We start from the raw sequence: 21,898 nt of genomic DNA, 5'->3' as shown, positions 1-21,898 counted from the left end.
CACCAGCTAAACAAAAATGGTGACACGATAGTGCCTAGGACATGAACTGAAGTCCCAATGCAAGCACGCACGTACGCACGCACGCGCACACACGCGCGCACACACACACACACACACACACACACACACACCCCTAGACACACGACCCGCACGCGATGCTGGTGTGGTGCCCTAGGTGGCCGCAGGACCCTGCCACTTACTGAGCTGACAGATTTTGAGGAACTCCTGCTCGTGCTTCATCAACAGCTCCAGCTGCCGGACGACAATGGTGCCTAACCAGAGGTCCAACACCACTGTTCTGAGCACAGTGGCTGCCGTGTCCATCAGCCTTCGGCTCTCCTCTGTGGTGTGGGCTAGTATTTCCTTGTTACTCCCTGAGGAGAAGAGCACCGCTCAAATGTGGGCCCTGGGGTGCCCCGCAGTGCCGCCTCCCACCGGGCCTGAGCACTGAGCTGCCACGAGCCACAGCACCACTTCCGGCTTTTTCTGTGTATGTGGTAGGGAGGAATTGAACTCGGGGCTTTGTGCATGCTAGGCAAGCACTCTACCACTACGCCATGCTCCCGGCCCCCAAGTTCTGTAAAATTCACCCAACAGCAGCGGCACAATTAACCTCACCAGGAAGGAGCCAGGCACTTGGCCTTGGGGGCTTAGGACGTTCTTGTAGACCCACGGAGCAGAGGAAGGAAGGAAGGAAGGAAGGAAGGGAAGAAAGAGAGGAAAGAGAGGAAGGAAAAAGAGGAAGAAAGAAGAGCAGTAGGGGAAGAAACGAAGAAATACAAGAAAAGAAAAGTCAAAGGGCCAGAGCCCACCTCAACCAGCAGAGCTCCTGACTGGTAAATGTGGCCCAAGTTCACGTCTCAGTACTGAAGAAATTTAACAAGAGAGAGAAAGAAGAAAAGCAAATAAAGCAAAAAATAAAACAAAAAGCAGATAAAGTAATGATATTCATAATTGCAAAAGCATGGATACAATGTGCGGTCCCTCAGCAGGTGAGTGGAAAAGCAAACTGTAGCAGATTCAGACATGGAATATTATGGAGCAATACAAGGAACTAAGGCGTCCAGCCATGACAAGACAGGTAGGAACCATAAGCGTGTATTTCTGGCGAGTCTGGAAGGCTCCATGTACACTGTATGATTCTGGGGTTCTTTTTTGTGGGGGGCATGCTGAGAAAGACATGGCTAACGAGGATGAGAGGAACAGAGAACTCAGGGCAATGAAATTACTGTGTGCATTGCAATCCCTAATACACAGCGTTAAACATCTGTGGATGCCCACAGAATGAGGGCAGCATGGTGGCTGATGCCTGGAACGCCAGTTCCTGAGGAGGCATGCGTCAGGTGACGGAGGGCCAGCTCCGGCACAAGACTTTGTGATACCTCCTCTCAAACCCCATCTGGAGGATGGAGGAGAGTGTGGTGGCTTACACCTCTTCCTAGGTGCTTAGAAGGTAGAAATGAGGAGAACACTCATGGTTCCAGGCCAACATGGCAACAAGGTCACAAGATCTCATCTCAACCAACAAAGAGTGGCACACAGTTGGGCGCGGTGGCTCACGTCTGTGATCCTAGCTACTCAGGAGAATGAGAGCTGAGGATTGAGATTCAAAGTCAAAGACCCTGAGACGCTCATCTTCAATTAACCACTAGAAAACCGGAAATAGTGGTGTGGCTCAAGCAGTAGGGTAGTAGCCTTGAGCTGAAGAGCTCAGGGACAGCGCCCAAGCCCAGAGTCCCAGAGTTCAAGCTCTGCTACCGACAAAAACACAAAAGAGAGTCGACACATGTCATCTCTATTATGAGAGAAGAACAGGAGGATCACAGTCCAGACCAGGGCAAAAAGTGAGGCCTTGTTTAAAAAGTAAAGGCAAAGATGTTAGTTAGGGGCACACTTCAAGTGTTAAAGGGATGTTCCCCAGGGTAAAGCCTGGAAAAAAGGGAAATGAAGGGAGGGAGGGGGGGAAGTGGGAGGAAGGAAGAGAGGAAGAAGGGAGGAAGAGGTAGGAAGAAAGAGGGAGGGAGGGAAGGAGGAAAGGAGAACTGCATAGACTGTCACATCCAGGCTTCAATTTAACTTGTCCTCAAGTTGGCTTTTGCATGGTAATGAACGTATGCAACCACTCAGGCCAGGGTCAATAGGTAAAGTTCCTGTCCAGAGTCTACCCATTTTTTTTTTTGCCAGTCCTGGTCTTGAGGCTGAGCGCTGTCCTTGGGCTTTCTCAAGGCTAGAGCTCTACCACCTGAGCCACAGCGCCACTTTTAGCTTTTATGTATGTGGTGCTGAGGAATCGAACCTGGGTCTTCATGCATGCTAGGCAAGCACGCTACCTCTAGGCCACACTCCCAGCCCCCAGAGTCTACCCATTTTAAAGACACAAATATGCCCCACTCAAGCCATCAGCTGTGGGCACAGGCACCTCAGCCCGCAGTGCCCGCCCCCTCTCCTGACAGCCCATGCACTAACCTGGGCTTTCAAAAAGGGCTCAACCTGGGACTTGCCACAGACAGACCTGAACCCCAGGGCTGACACACAGGGGCCCAGCACTGTCAGCAGGCCACACAGCCGTGGGCTAAGGTGGGCTAAGAGGGTCCCTGAGGACTTAGTCCCACGGTGCTCATCCAGGATGCTGGAAAGCGGGGCCACCGCGCTGACTTAGTCCCCCACACTCACCTTCTCTTGGGATCTGCACCCCTCGTCTGAAGACTGGGGCTCTGAGGAGGCAGGCGGAGGACGGCCTGCTAAGGGCACCCTTGCCACCAGCCACTCTGTTCGGTGCAGGCGGCCTGTGCCGGCCCACAGCCCCCTGCCGGGCAGGAGCAGCACGGCAAGGCCCAGGCCAGGATGGAGGCTCATCTAACCAATGCCCCGAGAACCCCCGAGAGCCCCCGACACACACCGTACACCTCCAAGAGCTGCTTCATATCGGGCCACGTGAGCAGATGCTTCAAAATCTCATCGGGGTGCTTGGTGGGCTTCCCCTCACTCCTAGGCCAGGACTCGGTGACCACGGCGGACGCGATGGCGCCGAACTTCCACAGACTGTGTGGAGACAGGCCCTGGAGGACGCTGGAGTGCGACTGCAGCAGGGAGGGAGGGGTTAGGAGTGGCTGGATGGTGTGCCCTAAAACAGCCAAGTTACCCGTTCCGTAGCCCCTCAGCCATTCCTTCCAACTAGAGTTTTAGCTTTTTTTTTTTTTTTGGCCAGTCCACAAACTTGAACTCAGGGGCTTGCTCGCTGGTGACTGGACCTCTGTCATTTGATCCTGGAGCTCTACCATTTGAGCCACAGCACCACTTCTGGATTTTTCTACGTATGTGGTACCGAGGAATCAAACCCAGGGCTTCGTGCATGCTAGACAAGCACTCTGCCACCACCTTCGAAACATGATGATGGCTGTTTGTCTGGGTAACTATATCAACTTCCACTTGCAAGGGGTAAACTGTAAGTTAGTAAATAATATCTCAATAAAGCACTGAATGACACAAGTTGAGGAAAGCCTTAAAAAGTTATCAGTTACTGGAAAATATTGTGGAATTCTCGAGTCTCTGGAGAAGACGACATGCACTTCCTGACCTTGGCCAGGATGGAGGGCAAGGCCCGAGCTGCCCTCAGGAAATAAGCATGGCACTGAGGTCAACAAACAAGCTCAGTGTGTGGGACTGGGTGGGCAGTCCTCCTGCCAGGCCCGGGGGCGAATCCCTTCTCACTGTTCAGAAGGAAAGCTGAGCCAATAGGTGTGTGTGTGTGTGTGTGCGTGCACGTGCGTGCGAGCAGGGGTCCTGGGGTTTGAACTTGGGGCCTGAGTGCTGTTGTCCCTGAGATTTTGCCCTCCAGGCTGGTGGCTCTACCACTAGAGCCACCCCTCCACTTCTGGCTTTTTGCTATCTAATCGGGGCCCTGGCTGGCTTTGATCACTGTTTTCAGGTCTCAGCCTCCTGAGTAGCTAGGGTTATCGGTGTGAGCCCAGTTTCCACCCAAGAGATCCCATCTAGAAGAGTTAGGGACGTTTGGCTTCTCTGGATCTCAGTCCCTCTGCCCGAGCCTAAAGGATGAACTCTGGTCCATAGCCAGCGGCGGCCTCCCAGGTCCAGGTCAGTCACCTGACAGGCAGCGCTCACAGCCTCGATGACACACTTCTCAAAGCTCCTGGCCACACTGTCGTCGCTTGTGCCTGCCTCGTCCCATTGAGTGTTGCAGAAGACGGAGATCTGGGAATGCGGCCGCTCCTGCAGCACAGAAGGGAGACTGAGGCCTGGCCGGTGAGGAGGGGCACATGCTCATCCCACCCCCTCACCATCCGGCCAGTCTCTATCACTCAGACTCCTCCTGCCCCCAACCCTCAACCAGCATGAAAACAAAAACTTTAAAAAGGTCATACGACGCCTGGAGTTTGGCCTAGTGGTTAAAGTGCTTGCCTAGCATGCATGAAGACCCGGGTTCGATTCCTCAGTACCACATACATAGAAAAAAGCCGGAAGTGGTGCTCAGGCTAAAGTGGTAGAGCTCTAGCCTTGAGAAAAATCCAAGGACAGTGCTCAGGCCCTGAGCTCAAGCCCAGGACTGGCAAAAAAATAAAATAAAAAAAAAACTAAAAAGGTCACACGTGATAACTTATTTTTGTTCTCCCACCCCCAATACATCGCGTCTGATGAGTCCACTGCGATGTCTTGTCTCATGTAGAAACCAGTGTTCCAGGTCCTGGCCCTCCATCCTCAGTGAAACCTGGGTCTGGCTCTAGTGAGTGAGGCTTCTGACAGCAACAGGCACGGAGCCTGTGCACAGAGGGCCGCAGGCCGTGCCTCCTGGGGACCAGAACTCGTTCCCTCCCGCTCCTCACGCGTCACTCTAGGGCTCTGCCATGCTCTGCAGTCCGCTGTGAGACGGAAGAGCAGCCAAGCTTTGCCCCACACCATGCAATACACAGTCCCCGGCCCTCTGCTGCTACCGAGCATCTGGCTTCGCCGGGGTTCCCTCCACCCGACAGGGGCGCGCCCCACGGCAGCACCTGCTTGAGTCTCCTCTCCAGGGCCCTCAGCAACGAGTCCTTCCAGCCATGCTTCTTGGGGAAGTCAATTTTCACCAGCTGCCGCCACACCTGCAAAACCACCCAGAAGTGGTCTTCACTGGGCAGCCGCGTGCCACTGCCGCAGGGAGAGGCTGTGGGAGGACAGCCGGACGGCCAGCCAGCCAGCCAGCCAGCCAGCCAGCCAGCCGCTGTTGCCCTCTGAGCCTGGCCCCCGTGAGGCACGGGGACCCATGGCTAAGACCACGTCCATCGCTCTGTCCATGCGCTGCTGTGACAGCATGCTTTTCTCCTCATATGACACTGTAATCAGCCACAGGCCACGGGCGGACACGGTGCTCTGAGAAGTCCACCCAGTGCCTGGCCCTGCCAACCACTGCCCGCCCTCGCCTAGGACAAACCTCTCTACATGGCGGCGCTGCCATTGAGAGTGCTTAGATAAAAGGAAAAACAAAAAGCCTTTCACTTCTACCTTTCCTTCTATAAAACTAGATTCAAAGCATCAATTTCTTACCCAGGCTGGCACTCAAATTGCCACAGATTTGAATTAAAAGAGTGCCATGGAAATGTTTATTTATTTATTCATTTTTGTGCCCGTCTTGGGGCTTAAACTCAGTGCCCGGGCACTGTCCTTGAGCTTCTTTGCTCAAGCCATGGCTCCACTTCTGGCTTTCCGTTGGTTGACTAGACCTAAGACAACACAGCTTACCTCTATCTCTTTGGGGTAAGAGAACTGCACCAGGGACCCGTGTATCTGGAATATTCTGTGTGTAAACGCTAGCTGGAGGAGCCACAGCTGGGTGGCCTTCAGGGCTTCCTGGAGGACGCCTGCCACACAGCTTGTGATGGCTTCGGCTTCTGCCCCCTTCGCCTGGTCCTGTGGACACAGACAGGGTTTAGTCTGCTGCAATGCTGTTGAGACAGCACTTTGTGTGCGGGCCGCCCCCACCCCACCCTAGGAGCCACCAGAACATTCTCGATGTTCAGAACCCAAGTGGGTAGCCAGCAGCGACCAGGCAATCTCTGATGGCTGAGTCAACCACTTACCCCAACCCAACCACCCCACAACTAGGTAATCCCCGTCTCAAGCCGAGCTGCACATCCTGGCGTGCGTGCGTCTCCTGGGAACGACAGGAGGCTCGAACTCCTGCACTTACCGCTGCAAGCCCGACCATGACAGAAAGGATCAGAGCAGACAAGATGGGCGTCTCATAGAAACTGTGATGCCTGAACTTGTAGCAGATGGTGAGGTGGAGATGCAGGCCCACAGTCAAGTAGGACTGGACGGAAGTCTGATCCAGAGCCCTGCCACACACAGGAAGAGGAATCACAAACAAGAAACCCCCTCCATGCCCAGGCCTCCCAGGCAAGGTCTCAAGGGAGGCATGTGTGACCCCTCTTAGGTTAACAGCTGGTAATTTTCCATCAGTATTGAACTTGTGACCATGTAAAAAGAAAACAAGGTTCCTTATTTATTTGGTCAGTCCTGGGGCTTGAACTTGGGGCCTGAGCATGGTCCCTGGGCTTTTTGCGCAAGGCTAGAGCTCTACCACTTGAGTTCATAGAACCACTTCCAGCTCTTTGTGTATGTGGTACTGAGGAATGGAACCCAGGGCTTCATGCATGCTAGGCAAGCATTCTACCACTAGGCCATGTTCCCAGACAACAAGGTCCTTTTACTGTACATCCATAATGAACTAAAAACAAACAAAGGTCTGTACATTATTAATTGTTAAGATATTATACAAATTTTTTGGGGGGGAAACTCAGAGAAATATGGGAAAGAGACACAGGGAGGGAGGAAGAATAAGAACTATAGGGGTATCTAAGGATCACAGATAAGAAAGTCCATGAGCCACTTATTTCCAATTAGCTACCAAAAAGCCAGAAGTGGAACTGAGGCTTAAATAGTAGGACAGCTAACTTTGAGCACAAAAAACCCAGACAGCACCCAGCCTTTAGGTTCAAGCCCCAAGACTGACACATGCAGACAGACATACACAGATACATACAGACACACACAGATACATCCATACATACATACACACACACACACACACACACCATGTGAGACAGAACAGGTTCTACTTTCAGAATTTCTCCAACCCTAGCTTGATGTTGCTTGACCCACAGAAGTCACGCGTGGACAGGAGTAGATATGTATGAGTCACTAGTGCAAACAAACCCAGGGCAATGCCACATGTGTCCTGCTGAGCTGCAGGTGTGGGGAGTGCAAGCCAGGGCTCAGAGAATGTTCCAGAACTTCCTCCTGGGTGCATTTTTGTGCATTTTGTTTGTAAAGTTTCTGGAGAAAATTATCTCAGATAATGATTCAAAAGTTTAAAATAAAAATCAAAGGTAACTTTGCAACTTTAAAAATCAAACTCAATATTAAAGCGAGGCACCAGTGTGTTGGGAGCCAGAGTGGAATCAAACTGTACCTTGACTTGCATCAGAAGATGGCTTTATTGTCTTATTGCTTTCTGGCCCTATTCTATGTAAATGACCTGAGAATTACCATATGAATGTAACACCTGGAGGTTCCCGGGGTCTGGAGGAGGGGAGAAGGGGGAGTGGAAAATAAACGCGGCAGTCTAGGCAGTCTTTGCCTGGACTGCGGACATCCCGGACCCGGTGTGTCTGTCTCTCTTCTATTTCTTGCTAGTCCTTGCCCCCGATTTCAGGAACCCCAATCTGCGAACCCTGGTTTGCTGCTGGTTGGCCCCGGCACCAGTGGACTCATGCCTGTAATATTAGCTATTCAGGAAGGCTGAGATCCGAGGCAACTAGTTCAAAGCCAGCCTAGGCAGAAAAATCCAATTAACCAGCAAAAATCCAGAAGTGAAGGAGTTGATCAAGTAGAAGAGCACTAAGCCAAGTGAGAGCACAAGGCCGTAACCTCAAGTGCCAGTACCGATAAAAGCAAAACCACCAACAAATCCTGAATGTTAGCGCAGGTAGTCCCCAATCTACAGCCTACATTTATAAATCTGAACATTTCATAGGAAAGAAATCATACTAAAGAGAAATACTGGATCTTTAAGAAATGCAGGATGCAAACATAGGTATGTATTGCAAACATAAACAATGAGTTGGGGTAAGTAAAATAATGCGTAAGAAAAATAATTATGGAAAAGAAAATCATAGCAGGGGCCAGGCGTTTGGCCTAGTGGTAGAGTGCTTGCCTAGCATGCACGAAGACCCGGGTCCGATTCCTAGGTACCACATACATAGAAAAAAAAAAAGCCGGAAGTGGTGCTGAGGCTCAAGTGGTAGAGCTCTAGCCTTGAGAAAGTCCAAGGGCAGTGCTCAGGCCCTGAGCTCAAGCCCAGGACTGGCAGAAAAAGAAAAAGACAATCATAGCAGCCCATTGCCATAGAAACGGATTGTCTTCCCCCACCCCACCCCCCTTTTTCTAAAGTTGAATGACAAGCTTAATGACTGGAAAAGGGACTTAGGGGTGCACTGGTTTATGACTCATCTATCAAGCAGGAGCCAGCAGGACCCTAGGGGGTGCTGTGGTCAGATCCCCACAGGGCCACTGGGGCAGAAAGCAGTGGCTTGCTTCTCTACTTACAAGTGCTGATAAATGTCCAGGAGGTACAACAGCTTATTCAAGACAGCCTTGACATCCTAGGGCAGGGAACAGGGCAGAAACAGGACAACTCAACAATACAGTGCGTAAGCATCAAATAATCATTCATTTTCCCCCTACTTCTTACCAACACTGTCTTTAGAGCACAGCACTAATCTAATAATATTCAATGGCAAAATTCTACCATCGTTTTTACTGGACACCAGTGACTCACTCCTGCAATCCTAGCTGCTCAAGAGCCTGAGGTATAAGTACATTGGCTCAGAGCAGCCCGGGCAGGAAAGCCTACGAGACTCTTACTACCAATCAAGCCAGCAGTGGAGCTGTGGTTTATCTAGTAGTGCACTAGCCGTGAGCACAAAAGCTCAGGAACAGTGTCCAGGCGTCAAGTTCATGCCCCAATATCCATTAAAAAAAAAAAAAAAAAAGCCAGAAGTAGAGCTATCGTTCAAGGGATAAAGTGCTAGCCCTTGAGTGTAAAAGCTCAGGGCCAGCTCCTTAGCCAGAGCTCTAGGAATGGCCAAACAAACTATAATATTTGTGGGGGGCTCACGGGGCTTGAACTTAGTCTGGGCGCTGTCCCTGAGCTCTTCAGCTCAAGGCTACCTCCCCTACCCTCGAGCCCAGCCCCACTTCCTGTTTTCTAGAGGTTCACTGGAGATAAGAATCTCAGGTCCTTTTGTGCCCAGGCTGACTTTGAACCTTGAGCCTCAGATCTCAGCCTCCTGAGTAGCTGGGATTTCAGACCTGAGCCACTGCACCCTGCCAAGCTATAATTTTTATAGCTTAAAAAGGTAAAAGGTAGCGAGGGTGAAATCAGGCTAATGGAAATGAGGACTTTTTCTTTCTTTCTTCCAGTCCTGGGCTTGAGCTCAGGGCCTGAGCACTGTCCTTGGACTTTCTCAAGGCTAGAGGCTCTACCACTTGAGCCTCAGCACCACTTCCGGCTTTTTTCTACATAGGTGGTACCGAGGAATCGAACCCGGGTCTTCATGCATGCTAGGCAAGCACTCTACCACTAGGCCAAACTCCCAGCCCAGAAATGAGGACTTTCTAATTCTGCTCAGCAAAACAAAACAAAAAAGGTTTTGATTTCTTAAAATGTAATACTTTAGAAGTAGGAAAAGTCAAGGAAATCAACCCTTAACCCTAGGAAATATTGGCTTCTTCTGACATTTTAGCTTTTGGCAGTACTAGCGGTTAAATTCAGGCAGGTACTCTACCACTTGAGCCACTTTGCCAGCCCTTGCTTTGTGTTGTTTTATCGTACAGCTGAGGTTACCCTTGCACTTACAATCTTCATACCTCTGCCTCCTCAGGACTGGATAACCCCTGCCCTGGATTATAGACTTTCTCTCCCTCCTCCCCCTCCTCTATCTATCTATCTATCTATCTATCTATCTATCTATCTATCTATCTATCTATCTATCTATCTGTCTGTCTGTCTGTCTGTCTGATAGATCCATTGATAGTCTATACCTATAGATAGAGTACTGATTGATCTGTTGATCTAGTTTTGGTTGTTATGCACAGGGATGGAACACAGGCCTTCACCCAAGTTTGGTGAGCACTCTTCCACGGAGCCTTATCCACAGCTCTCTGATATTTAGCTTTCAACCTCTCTTTGGAGCCAGGCCCTGCCGCCACCTTCACTCAACACACCTCTATGTTCTGGGACTTGATCTCTGGATGTCTCTGCAGCCGGTAGTGCACCCCCACAAAACAGTCGAAGACTTGAGCAGGCCTCTGGCTCAAGTACTCAATGGAGTTCCCCATGTAGGAAGCCAGCTTTCCCAGCGGGAGCAAGCTGAACCAGGAGCGGAAGAGGTATGCATCCGCCTGCAGCAAGTGCTCGTGGTCCAACATGAACTGAAGCATGTGGCTCCTGAGGAAAGAATGCCAGAACATAAAACACAGCCCGAAGAGAGAAGAGATCCAGCCTTTAAACACTGCATAAATCTAATGAAAAGTAAACAAGGACACACTAAAATGTTACTCATCCAAGCCTGGCAAAGTGGCTCAAGTCTGTCATTCTAGTGTTTTGGGTGACAGAAATAGAAGGATCGCAGTTCAAGACCAGCCCGGGAATAAAAAGTCCTTGATCCGCCATCACAACCAAAGGCTGACTCCCTGGAATCAGACAGCCGGGCAGCTCAGACCTAGGAACCTCACCTCAAAGTAACCAGGGCAGGCTGGCACGGCAGCACATACCCCAAATCCTAGCTATTCAGGAGGCTAAAATCGGGGGATCCAGGTTTAAAGCCAACCCAGAGAAGAGATTCTTATCTTCAGTTAACCAGCAAAAAGGCAGACTTGTGGCTCAAGTGGTAGAGTGCCAACCTTGAGCACAACAAATAAGGATATTGAGTTCAACCCCAGGATCAATACAAGGAAAAAAAGGAAAAAAAGCCAGGTGTGGGAGTGCAGCTCCATGGTGGAAACCTTACTTAGCCATTCACCCAGACAGTGCATACAAATAAAAAAAAACGTCCAGGAACCAGGCCTGTGGTAAATGGTTAGCTACGCCCTGGATTAAGCCATCTGATGGCCAATCTAGTGGTCTTTTCCTGCAGACTGTACTGAACACCCCAAAGCTGGGAAACAGACAGAACAAGGAAGTGATAGAGGCTATGACAAATACCAATGAAGGCTCACGTTCTCTTTCTGTCTCCAGTGTTCACAGTGCTGGAAGCCAAGGCCTCACAGCCTGGGCGGGGGCCCGACCTCCACAGCCAGCACGGAGGGTCAACTCCACCTGTACTACAGGTGTCCACCATGGCAGTGCCAACGGCTACCCCCACCTCCACCAGCCAAGGGATTTGCACTCTGGGTCTGGGCACTTAAGGCTAGCCAGAGCACCACATCCTGCTTTTACTGAGTAGTTTACTGGAAATAATAGTTTCACAGATTTTCCTGCCCAGGCTGGCTTTGAACTCTGATTTTAGCCAATCTATCTGATCCCCCCGAAACTCCAACATCTAAGTTTTCCCGAAGACTTTTCTTGGCAAATATCCTGCCACAGTTTCTCTATATTAAGCCAGCACCAGATGAAGGAACAGGCATTTACAAAAGCCTCTGATCTACCAGTTCAGCTTGTACGACTCTGTACTAAGAAAATAATTAGGCGGGGAGAATGTAAGAAAATGCAAGCACTGTCGGATGCCGGTGGCTAAGGCCTGTAATCCTTGCTACTCAAGAGGCTAAGATCTGGGGATTGGGGTTCAAAGGCAATCCAGGCAGGAAAATCTGTGAGATTCATCTCCAATAACCACCAGAATACCAGAAGTGGGGCTGTGGCTCAAAGTGGTAGAGCACCAGCCTTGAGGAAAAACAAAATAACTCAGGTAAGTCCCATAAACAGGTTTAAAAAAAAAAAAAGGCAAGCATTGAAATGATTTTCAAACTGTCACAGAACTGGCTACATTAGCGGCACGCTCTCCAGGACAGAGCCCAAGGCCAGGCCATGGTTATCCCGAGTCCTTCAGAGGGTCTTAGATAAAATGTGATTCACCAGTCAGCCAAGGGGGAAAACACAGGGCGAACAACAGAAGAAAGCCTTGTTTCCATCTGTGGCATGAGCAGAACCATGCCTCCGTACCGAGCTTCTCTTGCACCCCGCCCACTCCTCCCCTACAGTGTTCTGGTTTCAGAATATTATTATTATTAATAATAGTAATGTGACTTCCTCTGTCATCAAGGGCAAGGAGGCGTCTGCCCCGAGAGTTCACAGGGCTCTGGAAAGCAGAGCCTATGGATCTTATTCCAGCCGGGCCCAGCAGCTCACGCTGTCATCCTAGCTCCCTGCGAGGGTAACATCTAAGAATCGAGGTTCAAAGCCAGCCTGGGCAGGAAAGTCCATGAAACCACCATAAAGCCAGATGTGGAGCTATGGTTCAAGTGTAGCGCACAAGCCTTAAATGGAAAAGTCAAACAAGAGCGCCAGGCCTCGAGTTCAAGCCCCAGGGCCGTGCGGCGGTCTGAGGTGAGCTGAGTGCTCTGAACAACTTACTGATCCGCCTCCCCCCAAGACTGTGGCCAGGGGAACCCTGTGAGGGCCGCCCAGGTATCCTCCGGCTGGTTCACGATGTCCCTTTGGGGGGGGGACAGCTGCATGAAGTAGTGCAGGAGGGGCAGGATGCCCAGGCCACAGGCGACCTTCTCTTGCAGACACCACTTGCACAGGGTCTGTAGCCAGTCTCGCCACCTGCAAGGGAATGGAGGCCTCGCCGTAAGTGGGGCGCAGATCTGCGGCCCCGAGAGGCAGAGGCTGCTGCCCGCATGGGAACTGCACACTGAGCGCGTGGACAGGTCACCACCTCGGGAAACATGGGGAGCCAAGACTCCCGTGCCCGCTCCTCATACTCAGGATGTCCTGTGCCCTGGCCGCCTCTGGCCAGAGTCTTGGAGAGCACCAAGCTTCGTGGGCTCAAACTCAGGAATCATCATGGGGGCCTGGAGCCTGGGGACCTGGCCCAGTGAAGCTAAGTGCAAGGAAGCCTGCGTGCCTGCGTCAGCCTAGGGGCTTGAACTTAGGGCCTGGACACTGTCCTGGACCTTTGTGCACAAGGCCAGCGCTCTACTACTTGAGCCACAGCTCCACTTTGGACTTTTAGTGGTTAGAGAAGTTTCTTGGATCGCAGCCTTCTGTGTGGCTGGGGTGACAGGCGAGAACCACTGCGCCTGGCTAAAGCAGCCCTTTAACCGGAAGATGGAACTTGTTTCCTCTGGCCGTGGGTTGCCAACACTTCCGAATCCTTCCCAGCACAGGGCAGGGCCGACGTGTCCTTACCAGGGCACCTCCCATCTAGCACAGCACCCAGCAAGGTCGGCATGTGCGCATACAGGGCCACAGGCCAGTGTGGCCGGGACTGCGGGGGCCCTGTGATGCAGCCATGGAAACCCCGGCCTGGGGGGATTCTCCCGACACGCCCTGGCCAACGCCAGTTAGCGACCAGTGACTCAAACCTGTCTTCCTAGCTACTCAGGAGGCTGAGATCTGAGGATCCAAGTTCAAAGCCAGCCCAGGGCAGAAAAGTCTGTGAGACTTTTATCTCCATATTAACTACTCTGGCTAAGGCCAGAAGTGGAGCTGTGGCCCAAGAGGTAAAGTGCTAGCCGCCATGGCTGGCAGCGGCAGTGTCTTTTCCAAACCGTCCAGGGAGCGGCAGTGGCAGCAGCCTGGCATCCGCACCAATGCTGGCTTACGCACAGGAGGTTGTGACTGATACACAGACACACAGGAAGCTGTGCAGGACTGATTTTCCTTTGCTTCACTGGGTGGCCCAGGCTGGCCCCTCACTTCTGAGCAGCTGGAACTGTACGTGTATGCCTCTACACTGCACCAGGAAGCGTTTTCAAAGCAGGGTACTTCAGAGAACACAGGCTAGAACATCAAAACTTAGCTGGCACGGTGGTGCATGCCAGTACCTCAGCACCCATTGGCTGAGGCTGTAGAATTTCAAGTTTGAGTCCAGCTTGGATACAGAATGAGTTCTAGGCAGGCCTGAGTTGTATAACAAAACTCCACCTTGAAAATAACAATCATCACACTAGAAAAGGCAAGAAACCAATACTGAGATGACAACAGTGGGGGTAAGTGAATGCTGGGTTTTTCTTCTTCCTCCCATGCTTTCCCGGTGATGAGCTTACACTTACCATTAGCACTAAATAAAAAGCTGTCAAGTGGCGCTGGGGCTCAAATGGCAGAGTGCTAGCCTTGACCAAAGCAGCTCAGGGACAGTGCCCATGCCCCGAGTTCAGACCCCAGTACAGGGGAGGAGGAAGGGCAGGGCTGGGAGTGTGGCCTAGTGGATGAGTGTTTGCCCAGCATACACGAAGCCCTGGGTTTGATTCCTTGATACCACATACACAGAAAAGGCTAGCTAGCTTTGAGCAAAAGAAGCTCAGGGATAGTTCTGAGGCCGAGAACCTAAGCAAAGAAATAAAAGCCAAGAATACCACTGGGACGTGTTGAGGAAGTGCTGTAGGGAGCTGTGCAGGGCCTCCGGGGCAGAGGCGTCCGGGACAAGGAGCCGGCAGAGTGCGGTCTGCTCATTCTTGGTCAAGGTCAAGTTCATGGCTTTTACTTGGAAAAGAACGATCAAGCCCATCCTGAGTTTACTCCGCACGGGGCAGTCCTGGGGCAGCGCGTCCTTGCTCCTTTCTTCCAGAAATGGTTTCATCTGCCTTTCTAAACATTGCCACAGGTGTCTCGTCACCTGATCCCAGAGAAGAAATGAAGGTGAGTGAGCCTGGGTGCAGGCCTCAGATGGTGTCAGCTGGCCAGGCGGGCCAGGGTCCCAGGGCAGGAAAAGCTCGGCAAAGCCCACCCATCCTCCCCACAGCGGGGCGGGGGGGGGGGGCGGTGGCAGGGGCATCCTCACTCACCCAGGCTAGGGGGGAAAGGGGAGGGGAGGGGCATTCTCACTCATCCAGGCTGGGGAGGGGGGTCTGTGTCCAAATAGATGCAATGAGGGGGTTCCCCCAGCCTGAGGCTCTGGCCCAGGCAAAGTGAAAACTCAGGCCCCACATGGGGTAATGGGGCTCGGGGATGTCCCCAGAGCCAGCACGGGGAGGGAGGGGGTTTCCTGCCGGCAGATGCCAGGGTCTCCCTGTCCACACCAGGCCCGCTCAGCCCAGGGTCCCCCGGAGTCCCCACCCACCGTGGACACGCGTACCTCCCTCTCATCGTACGGCAGCTCGCTCCATAGCTGGGCTTCCCCTTCGTAAACCATGGGCTGTCGGATGACGGAGAAGAACTGCTGGAACTGGGTAAAGAAGCTGCGCAGGTTGACGTGGCTCCAGGTCTGCAGGACGTCGAGGACCCGGCCCAGCATCACCTCGGCCGCCATAAGCTTCCCCCTCACCAGGTCCTTCCGAGACTGGTCTATCACCAGGTTGATGGTCCTCTTCAGAAGTGTGGGGCTCATGCACACGATGTCATCGTACTGGTGCCACTCTACGAGGGACAGGTGAACAGTGTCCACCCAGAGGCAACAGGAAAGGGAGGAAGAGGACACTGGCCACCTAGGCCATCGGGGCTCCCGCATCGGCTCGCCTCCCGCTCCATCTCTACACGGGGGCCCTCGCCCGCAGGATGGGCGGACTGGACACGGAGCCCAGCCTCCCCCAGAGGGCCTCAGTGGGTGCCTGGCGGGAAGTGGTGCTGAATTTGTGGCTGCCTTGGGCTTGGCTGTCAAGTGGACAGTTTAGGGATATCAACCATGAAGTAAGCACAGAACCCAAGTGTGGTCTGCTGAATTCTCTGTCGTCCACAGACACATGGACACACCACTCACACACACGGGTGAGGGCCCCGAAGCCCTGCGGCCTCCCGTGCGGGCACTGTGCCTGCGGGTACCGGGGCCTCGAGGTCTCATTCCTGGCCGGGGATGACTTGTGACCGGTCCCCTGACACCTCGTGACCTGGCCTCTGCCCAGCGACTCCTGACTCCAACCCAACAGCACCTTTGTAGGCCTTAACCAAGCAGAAAGTCCATTCTTCTGGTGGCTTATCTCCCCGCTTCTTAAAGCTGAAGGCTTGGAGCAAGCAAGCCGGGTGTGACAAGTTGCGTTTAGTCAGGGAGAGTGTGCCCTGAGCTACTCAGAGTGGAGGCAGGCAGGCCACAGGGTCACCTGAGGCCAGGACTTTCAGACCAGCCTGGGTAACCTGGCAAGCCAAGAAGAAAGAAAGGAGGAGGAGCAGGAGGAGGTACTAAATGAAAATCCAAACTTGAAAACCAGCAGGATGGTCTTTGTCCAGGATATATGAGGAATATGACTCTACAACGCTCTTCTGTGCCTTGTGTTGATTTAACAATTAAAATAATAGACAGACTGGGTCCTGGCAGCTCATACCTACTCCACAGGCTGAGAGCTGAGGATCACTGTTTATAGCCAGTCCAGACAGGAAAGTCCAATGAACCACCAGAAAAACCACCAGAAATGGCATTGGGGCTCAACGTGGTTGAGTGCGACCTTGAGCAAAAAAGCTCAGGGGCAGCCCAGAAGCCGCAACCTTCCCCACCCTCCAACCCAGCCCTTCCTGAGCCTCGGTTCCTCCTCTCCCCAATCAAAACCCTTTCCTGGTCCCTTAACCACAGAGGTGTGTGGAGACTGGCCACCCCAGGCAGGGAAGGGCCCCGGCGGGCCGCTGCATTGGGGCTCACCTCCTGTGTCCAGGAGGGCTGACCGTACATGCAGGCAGCGGTTCACATACTGGCCCCTCTTGGCAGACTTGTAGATGAACTCGTACTCCACTGATTTGTGGCCGTCGCGCTGAATGACGTACTTGTACGGGATAGGGGTGTCCAGGCTCTGCTTGGGGATGGTCAGGCTGCCCTCCACAAGGATCCCGTTCTTACCCAAGTCTCTGTGGACCAACAGGACAAGGATGGGTGTGTGTGTAAGGATGGGTGTGTGTGTGTGTGTGTGTGTGTGTGTGTGTGTGTGTGTGTGTGTGTGTGTGTGTGTGTGTGTGTGTGTGTGTGTGTGTGTGTGTGTGTGTGTGTGTGTGTGTGTGTGTGTGTGTGTGTGTGTGTGTGTGTGTGTGTGTGTGTGTGTGTGTGTGTGTGTGTACGCGTCTTGGGGCTTGAACTCACAGCCTAGGCGCAGTCCCTGAGCTTTTTCACTCAAGGCTAGCATTCTTCCACTTGAGCCACAGCTGGTGGCTAACTGGAGAAGCATCTCACGGGCATTCTGCCCAGGCTGGCTTTGAACTGCGATCCTTAGATCTCAGCTTCCAGAACAGGCAGGGTCACAGGTGTGAGCCACCATCGCACACACTCCAGAGACTGCAGCATGCACAGCTCTGACACAGGACAACCTGGCCGTTTCCAGCCAGCCCTGAGAAATGGAGTGTCCCAGGGGAAACATGGCAAGCCCATGTGCAGCACGTCTGCCCACAACACCCATCTTCCAGAAGTTTTGGGGTGACGGCCGTGCACCCCGTCACTGGGTGTCATACTCACTTGATGAAGCACAGCTCGCAAGCATTTTGCCATTTCGGCTTCCCCAGCTGCTCTCCGCCTCTGATGAATACTCGGTGGGTATCGGGCTTGAATGCAAAGTGACTGGAAAGAATCGCGTGGAAGTAGACCATGACACCTTCTTCCGGGCTCAGGGTGCTGCCGAGAGTGGAGAAGAGTCTGTGTGTGCGCCCCACGCACGCATGTGCACACACAGACCTATACGACGCATGTGAGTGCACTCCAAGTGTGCAGTGACCGGGCACACTCACATCATCATGTCTCAAGTTCAGACCCCCCACCGTGCAGCCTCTTCTAACGGGGAGGGCCGACTTCACGCTGTGGGGACACTGGGGGCCAGCGGGTGCCTGGACCATGGCCGCCTGGCCTGCGCTCCGTGGCCCTGTGCCGGCCGTGCCCCCCAGGATGATGAGTGGGGGATTTGGGGCTGGACGCACTCAGGTGCCTCCCGAAGCTGAGGGTGCCAGAGGAGGGGCGAGCCTGGCTTCCCCAGCACTGGGCATCTGCACCTGCCCAGGCCGACCCACCACCCACCTGGCCAAAGACTTCTCTACTGCTGTGGCCTGCGTTCTCTGCTCATTTCCCACAGCAGCTGCATAGCTTCTATTGCTCCCTTCCGGCTTCTTCTCCTCCGCTTTCTTCCCTTCTTCCGGCTTCTTCTCCTCTGCTTTCTTCCCTTCTTCCGGCTTCTTCTCCGCTTTCTTCCCTTCTTCCGGCTTCTTCTCCTTCGCTTTCTTCCCTTTTTCCGGCTTCTTCTCCTCCGCTTTCTTCCCTTCTTCCGGCTTCTTCTCCTCCGCTTTCTTCCCTTCTTCCGGCTTCTTCCGGTCTCCTGGCTCCTTGTCCTCTGGCTTTTTTCGGTCTCCTGGCTTCTCATTCCCATCTTCACCCATTTTCCCAGGAAGACCCGACTTGCCCTTGGCCTCGGCTTCCTGGAATCAACATTAGATCCCCAGCTCACTTGCATCCTTTCTGTTCACGGGAGTCCCTCTGGGCTCAGAACCTTCCAGGTCTTCCAGCCCATTCTCCAAGGCCCCCAAGAACCCCTTGCCCACAGCCTCTCTTCCCCTCCCTCTCTTGGAAGCACCAGCTTCCTCTGCTCTGACAGCAGACCCACTGTGGTTGGCCACAGGACCTTGGCACATGCCACCTGCTTTTCCAGGGCACGTGCCCAAGTACCTCATGGCTTGCCCTCTCTCCTGGTCTGTTCTCAAAGCACCTCACCAGAATCCTTGCCTGGGGTCATGCCGGCAGCAACCCTAGCCCCATCCCAGCTTTCTCACTGCCTAGCTGGCTTTCTATGGCTCTCCCTCTGTCCCTGTAAAGACGGGAGGGGGGTGGAGGGAGGGCTGCTATGTCCTTCACCTCTGACCCTGGAACTCCATCAACACCCACCAGCAAGCAAACAGAAGGGCGGAGGGAGGGAGGAAGGGAGGAGACACTGGGCTCACACAGGGAGGTGGGTCCTGCAGAGCAGTCCAGCCAACAAGCCTCTACCTGGCCAAGCTCATGGGAGGCAGGGGCGCTGTCTGGCAGTTTTGTTTTCTGAGCCTCGTCCTTTGCCTCTTCCCGGGCCTGGTGGACTGGACTGGCTGGCTCCGCTGTGGCACCAGGCAGCTGGGAGGAATGAAGACCCCATACCTGTGATCTGGAGGGGAAGGATGTCCCTCCCATGCCCACTCTGCCCCCAAGACAAGGCACAGACATGGACACGTGACAAGGTGGAAACATGGGACACGTGAGCAGGGGGAGACAGGAGACACATGACCAGGTGAAATGGTGGAGACAGGAGACACGGCTTGGCAGAGCCGGGGGATGGCGGGGGGAACACAGCCACCCCACCACCTTTCCTGGCACTCACCCCTGAGGCTGCGGCTGGGTCAGCTGCCGGGCCCGGAGCTGTCTGCACTTCCGTGCAGGGTGCAGTGGCGGCCCCTTTGGGCCCAGGGAGTGCAGCCTCTGTGTCTTTGGGGCAGCTTTGGCTGGCAGAGCAGGCCACGCTGAACCCCTCTTGGGAGAGGCCTGTGGTCATGGAGGGCGCGTGGTCCTGGGGTGCGGGGCTGCTCTGAGCCATCTCTCTCACGATGCCACCTGGCTCTCCCTCATTCGGACCCTGCAGAGGGTTGCTGCCGTGCTTGGCACGCATGGCAGGGCCATCTCCCTCTGGCCTGGAGCACAGAGGCGGGCCACTTGGACTGTCCTTTGAGGCCTGGCCTTGGGACATGTCTGAGACTTGGGACCCAGGGTCAGTAGCCAAATCGAAACTCAGGAGACTGAAGGGGGCCGAGGGGAAGGAGTCTAGCTCTGAGGAAGTGGGACGCTTGCCCTTCTTCTTCTTCTTCTTCTTCTAAATGGAAAGAGAGATATTAATTTTACTTCTTAGGCGGAAATCTCTTTCAGCAAAAGATCCCCGCCAGTTCCTCAAGCCCGCCCAGCTCTGTGTGGCCAAACCATCTATGTATGTTTCATTTACGTCTGCAGTGTGTGCGCGCACGCGGGGAGCGTGGGGGGTGGACGTGGAGATTGAACTCGGGGCCTTGGACTCAGGAGGCAGGCACTCCTGTCCTCACGTTACAGAGCCACTGAGGCAGTGCTCAGGTAAGAGCCCCGGCCGGCACGAGGGAGGCTCCATGCTGGCCAAGTCCTACAGTTTGGCGGAAGGCGCCATGGTTAGAAGGCAAACGAGTATTGCCGGGCACTCCTCCAGCCTCGGAGGCTGGACTGGCGAGAAGGGCTGCACAGTCAGGGAAGCCAGAGGGCGGACGCTCCTGCAGCCTCCCCCCTAGAACCGGCTTGGCCTGGTCCCGGGAAGGGCTCCTGGCACAGCCGTGGGGTGCCAGACCCTCTGCCCTTTCTAACATCCTCCTTTGTACAGAACCTGGCAGTGAGACAGTTACAGTTCCTCCACAGGAGCTGGTGCCATGCAGGATATCTTGGGGTGAAACACACCCCCCCAAACTGGGGCTGTTTCCAGGGAGAAATGGCGGCAAAGCACAGGCAGGCGGGGGGGTGGGGGTGCCCAGCACAGCCTCATCAAGCTCTGGTGGCTTCAGCTGGCCCCTGATGTGGCCATGTCAGCACTCATTTGCTTTTGTGGCATGGGGGATGGGACCGATAGCCTCATGCATGCCAGGCAGGTGCTCCACCATGCTGTACCCCAAAACCACCTCTGTACTGTGGTTATGGCCCAGTCACCACGCAGCGTGGGCACCGGTGTGTCTCTGCTCCCATGGGAAGGCACCTGCACCGTGGTAGTGGCTGTGCCTTGCTGCCCGTGTCCTTGTCTCACTCCCCTCACCCTCAGCCACTGGCACTTCAGTGCCCCTCAACTTCCCAGCAAAACATAGCCCCTCTGAACCTAAACGGCCTCGAGACGCTCACCAGCTTCTTCAGCCCAGGGAGGGAGGCCCACAGCGCCTACCCTGGGCATCTGCGTCTCACCCTGCAGCCTGGTCTGCGCCAACTGCATAGAGAGAGCTTGGAGGAAGACCTGAACTTTAAATCTACTATGGGGGGCCGGGAGTTTGGCCTAGTGGTTAAAGTGCTTGCCTAGCATGCATGAAGACCCGGGTTCGATTCCTCGGTACCACATACATAGAAAAAAGCCAGAAGTGGTGCTGAGGCTCAAGTGGTAGAGCTCTAGCCTTGAGAAAGTCCAAGGACAGTGCTCAGGCCCTGAGCTCAAGCCCAGGACTGGCAAAAAAAAAAAAAAAATGGCAATAAATCTACTATGGGAAAATGTACAAAAATCCTGTAAGTTCTAAGCACCGGTGAAATATTGCTCAGAAACTCCAGTTGCCCAGATGATGGAAGGGCACACCGACACTCTGGGACTACATCAAATTGAAGAGTTTCACCAGGAACCTGTGGCACACACCTAGAATCCTAGCTACTCAGGAGGCTGCGATCTGAGGATTGTGATTTGAAGCCAGTCTGGACAGAAAATTTCCCATGAAACTCATCTTCAATTAACTACTCAAAAACTGGAAGTGGAGCTGTGGCTCAAAGTGGTAGAGCACTAGCCTTGAGCACAAGAGCTCAGGGACAGCGCCCAGGCTCTGAGTTCAAGACCCAGGACTGATAAAAATAATTAAAGTGTTTCCAAACAGCAATCAATCAATCAATCAATAAAATCACCAGAGCCAACCTCCATAAAAGGAGAAAATCTTCACCAACTACTCAACAGATGAAGAATATCCAGAATCTACCAAAAAAAAAAAAAAAACAAACTCAAAGCAATAGAACAAATAATCCAATCAAGAAATGGGCAAGCAAGCTGGGCGTGATGGCTC

General features: G+C 53.5%; 1 protein-coding gene across 1 annotated transcript in view; it reads right to left on the bottom strand.

Moving 5' to 3' along the window:
* The window catches only part of Rnf213 (ring finger protein 213), a 90,464-nt gene that overhangs the window by 55,847 nt on the left and 12,719 nt on the right, over positions 1-21,898 (bottom strand). Inside the window, exons 3-17 of the mRNA XM_090351336.1 lie at positions 19,468-19,953; positions 18,144-18,538; positions 17,592-17,747; positions 16,791-16,993; positions 15,300-15,580; positions 14,581-14,840; positions 12,632-12,826; positions 10,285-10,507; positions 8,605-8,660; positions 6,185-6,332; positions 5,737-5,904; positions 5,010-5,099; positions 4,105-4,230; positions 2,900-3,080; positions 201-374 (exon numbers count right to left, since the gene is read on the bottom strand). Of these exons, the coding sequence (XP_090207462.1) occupies positions 201-374; positions 2,900-3,080; positions 4,105-4,230; positions 5,010-5,099; positions 5,737-5,904; positions 6,185-6,332; positions 8,605-8,660; positions 10,285-10,507; positions 12,632-12,826; positions 14,581-14,840; positions 15,300-15,580; positions 16,791-16,993; positions 17,592-17,747; positions 18,144-18,538; positions 19,468-19,953 (3,142 nt within the window). The remainder of the gene's footprint in view (positions 1-200; positions 375-2,899; positions 3,081-4,104; positions 4,231-5,009; positions 5,100-5,736; positions 5,905-6,184; positions 6,333-8,604; positions 8,661-10,284; positions 10,508-12,631; positions 12,827-14,580; positions 14,841-15,299; positions 15,581-16,790; positions 16,994-17,591; positions 17,748-18,143; positions 18,539-19,467; positions 19,954-21,898) is intronic.

Source organism: Megascapheus bottae, chromosome 17, assembly GCF_031878675.1.
Source record: "Megascapheus bottae isolate mThoBot1 chromosome 17, mThoBot2.hap1, whole genome shotgun sequence".
Classification (NCBI taxonomy): Eukaryota; Metazoa; Chordata; class Mammalia; order Rodentia; family Geomyidae; genus Megascapheus; species Megascapheus bottae.
This window is presented reverse-complemented; position numbering and strand designations above follow the sequence as displayed.